Source organism: Narcine bancroftii, chromosome 11 (genome assembly GCF_036971445.1).
Source record: "Narcine bancroftii isolate sNarBan1 chromosome 11, sNarBan1.hap1, whole genome shotgun sequence".
Classification (NCBI taxonomy): Eukaryota; Metazoa; Chordata; class Chondrichthyes; order Torpediniformes; family Narcinidae; genus Narcine; species Narcine bancroftii.
Window position 1 is genome coordinate 70,093,801 of NC_091479.1, and position 12,795 is coordinate 70,106,595.

A 12,795-nucleotide genomic window follows, 5' to 3' on the forward strand; every position below is an offset into this window, starting at 1 on the left:
GCTCCAGCCTGTCTGGTCGCAGCACATGGCTAATCTGCAGTCCTTGGTCCCTTCGGTAATGTGGGAGAACCCCAGGGGTCATTCCCAGACTCCACGTGGTCTCTGGGTCTAGGTGCAGCAAGGGCGGCCCATGGGGTACTGGGAGCTGCTGGTAGAGCCTCTGTGGGGCTTGTGTCTGCTGGAGGAGTAACCTGGGTGCTTGGGGCTGTTGACTGAGTCTCTGACTTTGGAACATTTGCAGTGGGCTTAGGGGGGATCCCAGCAGTAGCATCAGGTCTCCGTGGTACTGGGGAAACTGCTGATGGCCATTTCTTACCTGCCCTATCGTACTTCTGAAGTCTTCCCCGCATTCCACCATGATTCCAGAACAGCGGTCCCTCGCTGTCTCTGTCCTCGGAAGCACTTGCGTGCTGGTCATCCCCGGATTGCATTCCTCAGGAAGAGTCTCCAGGTGGTTGGGAACACGTGTCAGAGCAGAAGCAGCTTCTATCCTAGTAGCTATGATATTAGTTTATTAAATTGTACTGACAATAACCACACCAGCAGTGCTAGTATAAGACAGCTTTAATAAACTAATATGTACACTAAGAGGACTTGTCTCTCTGCAAGATGAAGCTGGAAGGCTAGACAGTAGCTCTGGACTGCTTTATATACAAGGTCACCAGGATGACCCTTGGTGACCTAGTGGTGTAATTACATATCGCCACAGTTCAAGAAGGCCATCATGTATGGATTCTATGGAGTCCTCCAAGTTTGCCTCGACTAACCTGATTCACCCAGTCTGTGTGCATGTTAAAGTTATCTACGATAACGCATCAGACTTCATTCACTCCATCAAGGACATCTCTACATGAGGCAGTGTCTTACAAAAGCAGCCTCTAACCTCAAAGACCCCCACCACCCAGGGCATGCTCTCTTCACTCTGCTACCATAAGAAAAAAAGGTACAGGAGCCTAAAGACAAACACTCAGCAGCACAAGGACAGCTTCTTCCCTGCTGCCATTGGATTCCTGAATAATCAATGAACCAAAGACACTACCTTACTTTTTGTGCATCATTATTGTTTTTTTTAAACTATAGTAATGTTGTAAGATTGTTATATGAATATTTGCACTAATGATGCAGCCAAAAAACACTGTATCTCATTACATGAAATAAATTCTGATTCCTGTAAACACCTGTAAATTGCATGGATACAAACCGAGAGAGAAAACAATGGGAAGGGGTTGAAATATGTGTTGTATGATGGTGTCATCAGATCTAAAGTTGTGAAGATGTTAGTCACAATTTCTCATGAAAATCATTGCTAATGGGATTTATTCCAAGTAAATAGATTTTGAAAGCACAGCCCTGAAAATAAATTGTGCAACCCAATATCTTGAAAACTAAAACCATCTGATACCCCCTCTCCAGCAAAAAGATCTTCCTTGTCTTTAGCAGCCGATTTGAATATTGACATGGAAGTAATATAGCTACATTTTTAGAAATTGATATGTATTTAGATGTGGACAAATAGTTTTAGTATATCTGGTACTCAGCAGGTATTAAGCACAATTCCTTGCTCCTGGCTACAATCAGCGTGATTATAAGTGAGAATCTTTGCTATTGGATCACGTCCATCCTTTATCCTGAGTTCACACGTACATTAAAGGTAAAGGTTCCATTATTTATAACATAACATAACATAACAATTACAGCACGGAAACAGGCCATTAGGCCCTTCTAGTCCGCACCGAACCAAACACCCCTTTCTAGTCCCACCTCCCTGCATGATGCCCATAACCCTCCATCTTCTTCTCATCCATATACCTGTCCAACCTTTTCTTAAATAATACAATTGACTCCGCTTGTCACATAATACTACATTTAGAATGCAACCAGCATGAAATTCTTTAAATTTTGTCTGTCATAAGGTAGACAGAAAGTTGCCACTTTGTCCAGTATCGATTATATATTATCCAATTTTGGGATCCTTTCAAGGTGGCTCCTGATTAACATTTCAAGTTCAAGCATGGCACATTGTCCACAATAAAATACTATCATTTATTAAGTCAGTGGTTCTAAAAGTTAAAATATTTTTTTTAAATTTAAGGGAAAGCAAAAGATAGTGACATCAAAAATGGACTTACCCCAGTTCCATCCCCGACCCAAGCTAATGTCACAGAGGAGCCATCATCATCCCTGAATGTGTTCTGAAAACAAAATACAAACATTTATCAAAGCTACAAAAGTATTTTCTGATGAAATGTCAATCTCTTCCTTGACTAGTAGAAATTTGGAATATTTAATACTTTCACTTATTCAATTAGAGCTTCTGAATAACCATCTAAAACATTTTTAGCTTTGAACAAACTCCAGTTCTACCAAATATCATATTCAGAAATCACAATTATGTGATGGTTTAAAACTATGCAAATATACTGCTCATTTTGTTTTCATTTGCCAAAATATATTAAATAAAAAATAACAATATATAAAACAACTAAACATTATGGATAAAAAAAGAAAAACATTGTAAATTATATTGAGATAAGCAAACACTAAAATGGATCATTCATTCGCATTAATTCTACTCTTAACTCCTTGATTTTAGTCACAGCAACTCCATTTCCTATCCAAAGGATTTGAACACAAAGTTGAAAGTTTAAAATTCAGATTTATTGTCAGAGTGCATACATGACATCACACACCACGCCGAGATTCTTTTTCCTGTGGGCCAGGCAGAATTTCTACTTATCTGTCGAGCAAAAACTGTACTCAAGAAAAGATACATCTACAAAAGAGAAATAAAAACGAAGAAAGAAATAAAAACAAAATGACTGCAATACAGAGAAAAATTATTTTTGTAATAAAAAGTGTGCAAAGTAAGAGTCCTGAAATGATCGACTTTGCTGTTGCGGAGCCTGATGGTGGAGGGGTAGGAAGTGTTCCTGAACCTGGTGGTACAAGTCTCAATGGCAGCAGTGAGAACAGAGCATGTTCTGATGGTGTGAGTCCTTGATGTTTGCTGCTGCTCTCCCTGAAGATTTAAATTTTGTTTATTTTTTAAAATTTAGACATACAGCATGGTAATAGGCCATTTTGGCTCACAAGCCAATGCCTCACAATTTACACCCAATTAACCTACACCCCTGAACAGTGGGAAGAAACCCATGCAGACATGGGGAGAATGTACAAACTCCTTACTGACAGTGCACGAGTCAAACCCCGGTTGCAATTGCTGGTGCTGTTAAGGTGTTGCGCTAATCACTACGCCAACTGAGCTGCCTTTTTTAAAGTCCTAATGAAAGGCAGAGTTTATTTCACCTATCTTCATGCTGAAGAACCCAAAGTGAGGGCCACAGAAACAGCCATGGCCTGTCGTGGCTGGGAAAACTTCCCCATCCAATAAAATTCCTGCAGTTTTCCAAACCATTTCCGAAGATCGAGGGGTACTATTGGGATCTGCACCACCATCACCCTGTCCATTGCTGGAGTCTTGCTGCATGTAGTGAGTTCTGCGGGGGGAGGTGCAGGTTTGACTGGTAGTTCCTGGTCTCCCACTCCCGTCCCCCTACAAGATTCCAGCTTCTAGAAGTTTCTGGGCAAAAATTCATCCGGAAGACCTACATCTTTCCAGGAACAGTGTCTGGATCATCAAGCCCACTACTTCACCCACCCATACTCTGGGCCAACTCCTTGATCTGGGCTAGTGCTGAGGGGGTGTCCTCTTGTCTTCTCACCACCACCTCCATCTCACCCAGCTGGAAGCCAAACCCTGCCTCATTTCCTCGAAGATGGGGAAAGTTTTGCCTGTGATGTTCTGGCTACTTTCTCTACCTTTTGCAGGGCTTTCTTTTGCCCCAAAACCAGAGTGTGATGCAGTCAGTCAACACACTTTTACTCCAGGTACACATCTGTAAAAGTTTGCAAGGTCTCTGATGTCATATTAAACCTCCACAAATTCCTGAGGATGTTGAGGTACTGAGATGCTTTCTTCTCAATGACATAAGTGTGTTGGGTCAAGGAAAATTCGTCAGAGTGACTCCTAGGAATTAAAATTTGCTCACCCTCTTCACCTCTGATCTCCCAATGATCACTGAATTGTATACCACTGGTTTCCCCCTTATTAAAGTCCACAATCAGCTTCTTGGTTTTAGTGACATTGAGTGAGAGGTTGTTGTTAGTACAAAATTCAGCTAAGTTTTCAATCTCCCTCCTGTGTGCTGAATCATCGCCCCTTTTTATACAAACCGCTATCATGGTATCCTTAGCAAATCTGTAAATGGTGTTGTTATACTGAGCCATACAGTCATACGTGTAAAACTATTCAGACCTGTGGTGCTCTGATACCAATGGAGATTGCAGTGATGTTCTTGCCAATCTGCACTGATTGTGGTCTGGAAATGCAGAAATCCAGAATCCAATTACACAGTAGGGTATCTGGGCCCAGTTCTTGGAGTTTGCTGATCAATTTGGAGGGAATGATGTTGTTGGGTGCCAAACTGTAATTGATACAGAGCATCCTGATACATGTGTCTTTGCTGTCAAGATGTTTCAGGTTTTTTTTGTAGAGCCAGTGAGATGATATCCGTGTAGACCTGTTGCTGGCAAATAGGAATGGATCCATATCACCGCTCAGACAGGAGCTGATATGCTTCAAAACCAGCCTCTCAAAATACTTCATCACTTCATGTGAGTGCCGCTGGTTGATAGCCATTTAGGCAGGTTACCACACCCTTCTGAGGCACTAGTAGGATTGGTGCCTGTTTGAAACAGGTGGGTATCACGCCTTGCTGGAGCAAGATGTTTAAGATATTCGTGAATGCATTGGTCAGCACAGATTTTCAGTACTTGGCCAGGTACTCCATCCAGATTGGATGCTTTCTTTGGATTCACTCTCCTGCACATCATCCTTGGATACTGACAGTAAAGGATTATCAGGGAATATGGGGTTTGCAGTGCCCATCCTTGTTCTGGTGGACAAATCGGGCATAGAAGTCATTGAGTTCATCTGGGAGTGCAGCTTTACTGTCTCCTACTGCATAGGATTTGGTTTTGTAGCAGATTATGTCATTTGGGCCCTGCCAAAGCTGTCAGGTGTCCTTCGTTGTTTCCATTCTCATCCAGAATATCTACTTCACCTGGAAGATGACTTTCTAAAGGTTGTACCTGGTGCTTGTGCAGTGTTTGGGGTCTCCAGATCTGGTGGTACTGCTGGAATTGCTGAAGTGGCAGCTTTGCCACTGGTTCAGACCCAGGAGAGCAGGGAGTGGAGACACAGCATTGCTCCGAAGAGTTCAACTGCCAGATTCTAAAGCCTTCGCCTCAGTACAGGCTTTAAGTGACATTTCAAGGAGCCAACAGTGTTTATAAGTAAAATACTGCAACCATGGAAGTCTATGCCCAAGTGGAACAGTGAGTGCAGCAGTTAGCACAATGCCTTTACAGCACTAGCTGGGATTCAAATCCCACACTGTATGTAAGGAGTTTGTACTTTCTCCCAGTGTCTGCGTGGGTTTTCCCCAGGGGCTCTAGTTTCCTCCCTCCATTCAACAACATACCGGGGGGGGGGGGGGGGGGGTGTACATTAATGGGGTGTAAATTGGGCAGCATGGACTCATGCTGTGTCTAAATTTAAGGAAATGCTGTGTTGGCAGAGGCCATGAGGGTTTGCAGACTCTGGGGGAGTAATGGACTGGTGCAGGGCACCAGAAATGGAGAGAACAACACCACCCCAATGAGGAGAAGCAGTGGAGATGACACCAGCAGTGGTTCAGCGGCTGAGGGACCCACACAGGCTGAGGGGGACAAGGTCATGGTACCCGCATGGGCTGTGAGAGACTGGTTCATGGGAACCAGGTTTTGGGACTGAGTTTGGAGAAGGTGTTGAGAGAAAGAAGGGTTCCAAAGGATTCCCAAAGGGCCTCAAGCATTGAAGACTTCCTGATCAAGTCAGAGGTTTGGATATAGAGATGGAGTTGCCATTGCAGAGACTACGGTGGAGGTGAATCCAGACCTTCCAGAGTCACTCCATCTCTATATCTTTTGCTTCTCTTTCTATTACTGTAAGAGGCACCAGGCAGCACTAATGGCAACTTTGTCTGCCTTACAGCAGGCAAAAGGCAATTTTGCATCACATAACATGTTCTGTACTAGTACATGACAAAGGAATCTTGAAATGCCAGTGATCTGGCTGTCAGCAGATTTTGGATTCCTTGTTCAAATCTTCTGGTTGAGGAAACCCCTGAATGATTAGGTAGGGACACACTTGTTCTTAGCTTATGAAAAAAGTCTGTCAACGAGATAGACAACAGACTCGCCAAGGCAAATAGCGCCTTTGGAAGACTACACAAAAGAGTCTGGAAAAACCTCACAAAGATTAGCGTATACAGAGCCGTTGTCATACCCACACTCCTGTTCGGCTCCGAATCATGGGTCCTCTACCGGCATCACCTACGGCTCCTAGAACGCTTCCACCAGCGTTGTCTCCGCTCCATCCTCAACATTCATTGGAATGACTTCATCACCAACATCGAAGGTGGCCAGTGGAGAGCTCGCCATATAACATGATCTTGGGAAGGCGATGGTCCTCCATTCTGGAGACGTGACCTACCCAGCGCAGTTGGATCTTCAGCAGCATGGATTCGATGCTGTCGGCCTCTGCCATCTCGAGTACTTCGATGTTGGAGATGAAGTTGCTCCATTGAATGTTGAGGATGGAGCGGAGACAACATTGGTGGAAGCGTTCTAGGAGCCGTAGGTGCCTCTTGATTCGGAGCCGAACAGGAGTGTGGGTATGACAACGGCTCTGTATACGCTAATCTTTGTGAGGTTTTTCAGTTGATTGTTTTTCCAGACTCTTTTGTGTAGTCTTCCAAAGGCGCTATTTGCCTTGGCGAGTTTTCCATTTTTTTTAATAATGGTAAATAATTCAACTTAAACAAATTATTTATATTTCTATTAATTTTTATTCCTAACTATTTGATTGCATCATTTTGCCACTTAAATTTTATTCAATCTTTTACACTGAGAATAGTCCATATCTACCATAGGCATCACCTCACTTTTATCAACATTAACTTTATAACCCGATACTCTCTCATTTAATGATATTTCTGGTCTCGTTAAATATATCATCTGCAAATAGGCTAATTTTAGGTTCTTTATTACCAATTCCCTTAATTTCTCTATTAATTCTGATTATTTCTGCTAATGGTTCTATTGCTAATGCAAATAGAAAGGATGATTATGGGCAACCTTGTCTAGAAGACCTTTCTAACAAAAAAGATTTTGATATTTTGTTTATTTTCACTTTTGGTTGGTCATATAATGCCTTTATCCAATTTATAAATGTATTTGGGATTCCAAAAGCATTAAGTGTCTCAAATAAAAAAATAATTTCAATCCCACAATGCAATTGCCCATTTCACACTTGCCCGATTGCATCACTGGCATCTGCAGATGCCAGGGATTGTACTAGGAGTCGAGGCCCTCAATCTCTGGTGTGAGATGAAGTCATCTGATGCCAACGTTGAGCTGATTTTGCTTTCACACTAGACTCTTTAAAGGCCGATTGGCAGTTCATTCCTGGAATCATTTGCACGTGCGAAAAGGGCTTCTGATTCTTACCAGAAGGCAAAAAAAAAATTTCAAATTCCACCTGGTGGCTTACAAAATTGTTACTTTGTGAAAAGTATCAATATAAAAATCAATAAGGAAAGAATGTATAACCCAAAATTGGAATTGCAATAAAACTTAGTGAAATAGAATTTGCCCTTGTATTTTTTTTAATATAAATGTCACCCTATAATCCCTCTTAATCTGGAAAACGATCGTTCATTCCCAAGTAAAATTTCATAAGATTATCTGTGATGCAAATGAATAAAGAAGGAAGAGTGCTTAACTTCAGACAAGTAGAAATAATGATAAGGCTAATGAAAATGACCCATTGCAGATGTGGAAAGAGAAAGCATCATTGATTAATAGTTCATACACAAATTGACCAATTGTGAAAAGGGAGAAGTCATCTAACCAATAACTAAATGCTCTTGTAGGAAAACAGCTTAGTGAGAAGAGAGGGAGAGATTTCATGAATGCATTTGCATTGAAGTCATTTACTGATACTGGCAACAGCAATAATCATTACAATATCATATTATTACAAGCACAGGGGTTATGCAATTATTTAAAAGTCTTTCCAAAATGTTTTTATAATATTAATTAATAGGTGATGGAAGAGTTTGGAAATTGTCAGGTTGATGGCTGTGTGCTTTTTTTAAAAAAAAATGATGACTTCCAACGTATCACAGAGTTTAGAAGAGAATTCCTAAACTAATCACAGGGATGAAAGGTTTTACTTATCAAGAGGCCAGATTAATCTTTTAAAGGCGGAGAAGGTGGGGTGGGGTTCTTTCAGCAAAGGAGTTAAACAGGACAAGCTATTTTGTTAGAACAACAGAGACAAAAATCTATTACTTGGCAACTAAATAACAAATACTGTACAAAGAAAACAAAGCATCTTATGGACTTGCAAGATATGCTAATCACCACTGCAAGCAACAGTATTTAAGTAGCCAAGAGATCTCATGCTGCTTTAATTATGCAGCAGGTGGTATTGAAACAAGAGGTAACAGAAAGTCTGTTCTAGGCTTATAACAAAGGACACAAGAATGTAGGACAGGGAGGAGACCACATGGTTCCTTTAACCTGTTCCACCATTCAATTATATCATGGCTTCCTGTCTACTTATAACTTGCACATTCTCTTTAGACCAGATATCTGTAAAGACTACTGGGAATGGCGGAGAAATCCCAATATTCACAATCCACTGAGAGAAGAAACTTTTGATTATTTCCAAAGATAGATAGGCTAGTGTTTTCTGATTTAGTGAACACCATTTTCCTTGCCTTCTATCGTTTTCTTAACAAGTACACTAGTTCTATAAAACTCTTCAAATATTATAGGGAATTATATTTCAAGATATCAGGATTGGATTGGAGCCTTATGAGGATAGACTAAATGAATTTTGTCTTTTTCCTTGGAGCAACAGAGGATGAGGGTTGACCTGATAGAGGTGTACAAGATGGAGAGGCTTTGATGATGTATACAGCCAGAAGCTTTTTTCCAGGGGTTAAATGGATAACATAAGGGGATATAGTTTTAAGGCTTTTAGAAGTAAAGGGGTGGGGGGGGGGAGATGCAAAAGAAGTCTTTCTACAGAGAGCGGTACGTACATGGAATGCACTGCTGGCAATAGTGGTGGAGGCAAGTACAAAAGGAGATTTTAAACAGACATATAGGTACATGGTATAGAGAAAAACAGAGGGTTATGTCATAGGTTATTAGGTCAGCACAACACAGTGGTCCAAAGGGTCTGGTCTATGCTGTAGATTGCTATGTTCTATGTTGTAAGATTTCTTTCTTTCTTCTTCTTTCTTTTCTTTCTTCTTTGGCTTGGCTTCGTGGACGAAGATTTATGGAGGGGTATGTCCACGTCTGCTGCAGGCTCGTTGGTAAGATTTACTAACTGCCATTTCACACCTAAAGCTAAGATATTATGAAATTTCACACCTAAAGCTAAGATATTATGTAATTTTTAAAACTTAAAACTCTTGACACATTTCATCCTTCAGCAGATATTTCCGCAAAAAATTCTTGGTTTAAACAGCAACTTTTGGAGTCAAAAAGTTTTATAGCACTGAAACATTTATGTTAAAATATATTTAAATTTGTATCTTTTTAATTTAAGGAAGCATATAGCTTCTGTGAAATTAAAATGTTTTATTGGTAGTAAAATAAGCCATTGTTGGAGAGGAGTCATGTGATGGAGTAGTGGCCGGTAGGCGAATACCAGCCCTCTCCAGAAAAGAAGAAATAAAGTGAAGAAAACGCAAAGCTCAAGAAACACAACAAATAAAAGATAAAGGTGTGGAGAAAGAAAGAAAATGGCACCCAAAGAGGAAAAACCAAAAACGGGAAAAAAGGAAAGACACCAGAAAAGGAGAAGGCCTTACCTGCATGAAGAGGCAGGGACCTGCCGAGAACAAAGGAGCCCACTCCCCAAGGTTAGTGGAGACCCCACAGGGTCGCGACCTCATGACCGCAGGACTGAAAAAATGGCTCACTGAGCCAAACAGAAGTGCACAACGAGGAAAAGCAAAACACTGATGGGAGGGGGGCCCAGCTGTGGAGTGAACTTAAACAGTGCGACCAGCTGAGAGATGCCCGACAGCAGGGCTCTCAGCTGGAAGAAGAGGAAAGCAACAGGAAAGCGAGTGATAAGAAAGAAAAACAGCAACAGGAAGCCCAACAGATAACTAACCCAGAAGAAGAGGGTCAACAACAAGAAGCCATGAAATAAAACACCCAACAAACTGAGGCAAGCAGCTCAACAAGTCAGAAGAGACACAGATACAAGGAAGTAGAAGACACAATCCCAAGACCAAGCTCTGCACAGAGGAATAGAAGGTAAAATAGATGGACAGAACATAGATTTTAAAAAATTTTCAAGAACAAATGAAAGCATTAAAAGAATGGTTGACATTAGAATTTAATGAAATGAAAAGAAAAATGAAAAGTACAGAAGAAAAAGTGAGTAGAATAGAGCTGGTCATAACAGGTGTAGGGAAAGGATTACAAAATGTGGAAGAACGAGAAGTGGCTGTAGAAATGGAAGTGAACGACTTAAAAAGAAAATTGAAAGAAAATGATAAAAAAGTTAAAGAAACACAGGAGTTGTTAGCTCAGAAGATGGATATAATGGAAAACTGTAGTAGGTGAAACAATATAAAGATAGTGGACCTAAAGGAAGATGAAGAAGGCAAAAATATGAAAGAATTTATAAAAGAATGGATCCCAAAGGTCCTGGGAATGCCAGAAATACAGGAAGGAATGAAAATAGAAAGGGCACACAGAACACTAGCCCCGAAACCACAGTCACAACAAAAACCAAGATCCGTTTTAGTAGAATTTCTGAGATACACAACAAGAGAAAATATATTGGAGAAGGCAAGGAATAAAATTTGAGAAGACAAAAAACCACTGGAGTTCAAGGGTCAAAATTTTTTTAAATTTTTTTTTACTCAGACATAAGTTTTGAACTCCTAAAGAAGAGGAAGGAGTTAACACAGCAAAATTGATCCTATGGAAAAAAGGCTACAAATTTATGTTAAGATATCCAGCTGTGCTGAAAATAGTTATCCCAGGGAAGCAAAACAGACTGTTCTCAGATCTGGAGAAAGCACGAGAAAGCAGGACAGAAGGAGAGATGTAACAAGAACGAATAACGACGACAAACTATATATAAAGATGTAAAAATAATGTATAAGTAAGAACTAAAGGGAAAGAAAAGGGAAGTAAGGGAGAGGGGGAAAAAAGGAGGGGGAAAGAAAGAGGGTGAGCTTTGTTTTAATCTGAAGATAAAAGTCTTTTCTGGAGGGGGTTGGGTGGGAGAGAATAACAGTCACTGTGAAATCAGCTGACACTTGCGAACGGGTTCGCAATCAGAATTGAGAAGGGAGTTGTGGTTACCCGGCAAGGGACAAGGGGCGACTCAGAGAGAGGGGGGACACACTCTTGGGGTTAAGGGAATTTTACATGTGGGAGTGGTTGAAGTATTTTATGTTTTAGAAGTGTGTTCATACATCGAGTTCAGAAAAGAAAAACTGAGAGATGAAAATGGGGAAAAGGGGAAAGGTGGTGGTGAGGAAGCGGAAATGAGGTGTAAACAGAGTATGAGATGGCCATGTTGAACTATATGACTATCTTTGGCTTGGCTTCGCGGACGAAGATTTATGGAGGGGGTAAAAAGTCCACGTCAGCTGCAAGCTCGTTTGTGGCTGACAAGTCCGATGCGGGACAGGCAGACACGATTGCAGCGGTTGCAGGGGAAAATTGGTTGGTTGGGGTTGGGGGTTGGGTTTTTCCTCCTTTGCCTTTTGTCAGTGAGGTGGGCTCTGCGGTCTTCTTCAAAGGAGGTTGCTGCCCGCCAAACTGTGAGGCGCCAAGATGCACAGTTTGAGGCGTTATCAGCCCACTGGCGGTGGTCAATGTGGCAGGCACCAAGAGATTTCTTTAGGCAGTCCTTGTACCTTTTCTTTGGTGCACCTCTGTCACGGTGGCCAGTGGAGAGCTCGCCATATAACACGATCTTGGGAAGGCGATGGTCCTCCATTCTGGAGACGTGACCCATCCAGCGCAGCTGGATCTTCAGCAGCGTGGACTCGATGCTGTCGACCTCTGCCATCTCGAGTACTTCGACGTTAGGGATGTAAGCGCTCCAATGGATGTTGAGGATGGAGCGGAGACAACGCTGGTAGAAGCGTTCTAGGAGCCGTAGGTGGTGCCGGTAGAGGACCCATGATTCGGAGCCGAACAGGAGTGTGGGTATGACAACGGCTCTGTATACGCTTATCTTTGTGACTATAAATATTAATGAAATACATAACCAAATCAAAAGGAAGAGGCTATTAAATTTATTGAAAAAATAGATATAGCATTCGAGCAGGAAACGCATCTAACTGAAGTGGAACATAATAAATTAAGGGGAGACTGGGTAGAGTAAGTAACGGCAGCATCATACAATTCAAAAGCCAGAGGTGTAACTATATTAATCAATAAAAATGTACCAATCAAAATAGAGGAGGAAGTAATAGATCCAGCAGGGAGGTATGTAATGATAAAGTGTCAGATATATTCAGAATTCTGGAATTTGGTCAATATATATGCACCTAATGAAAGAGGATCAAAAGTTTATGCAAGATTTTATTTGAAGATTGTAGATACGCAGGGGAATATATTGATAGGAGGGGATTT

At 41.3% G+C, this 12,795-nt stretch overlaps 1 protein-coding gene across 1 annotated transcript in view; it reads right to left on the minus strand.

Annotated features, from left to right (window-relative positions):
- LOC138745872 (sortilin-like) overlaps positions 1-12,795 on the minus strand; it is a 125,463-nt gene that overhangs the window by 105,497 nt on the left and 7,171 nt on the right. Inside the window, exon 2 of the mRNA XM_069903324.1 lies at positions 2,130-2,192. Within this exon, the coding sequence (XP_069759425.1) occupies positions 2,130-2,192 (63 nt within the window). The remainder of the gene's footprint in view (positions 1-2,129; positions 2,193-12,795) is intronic.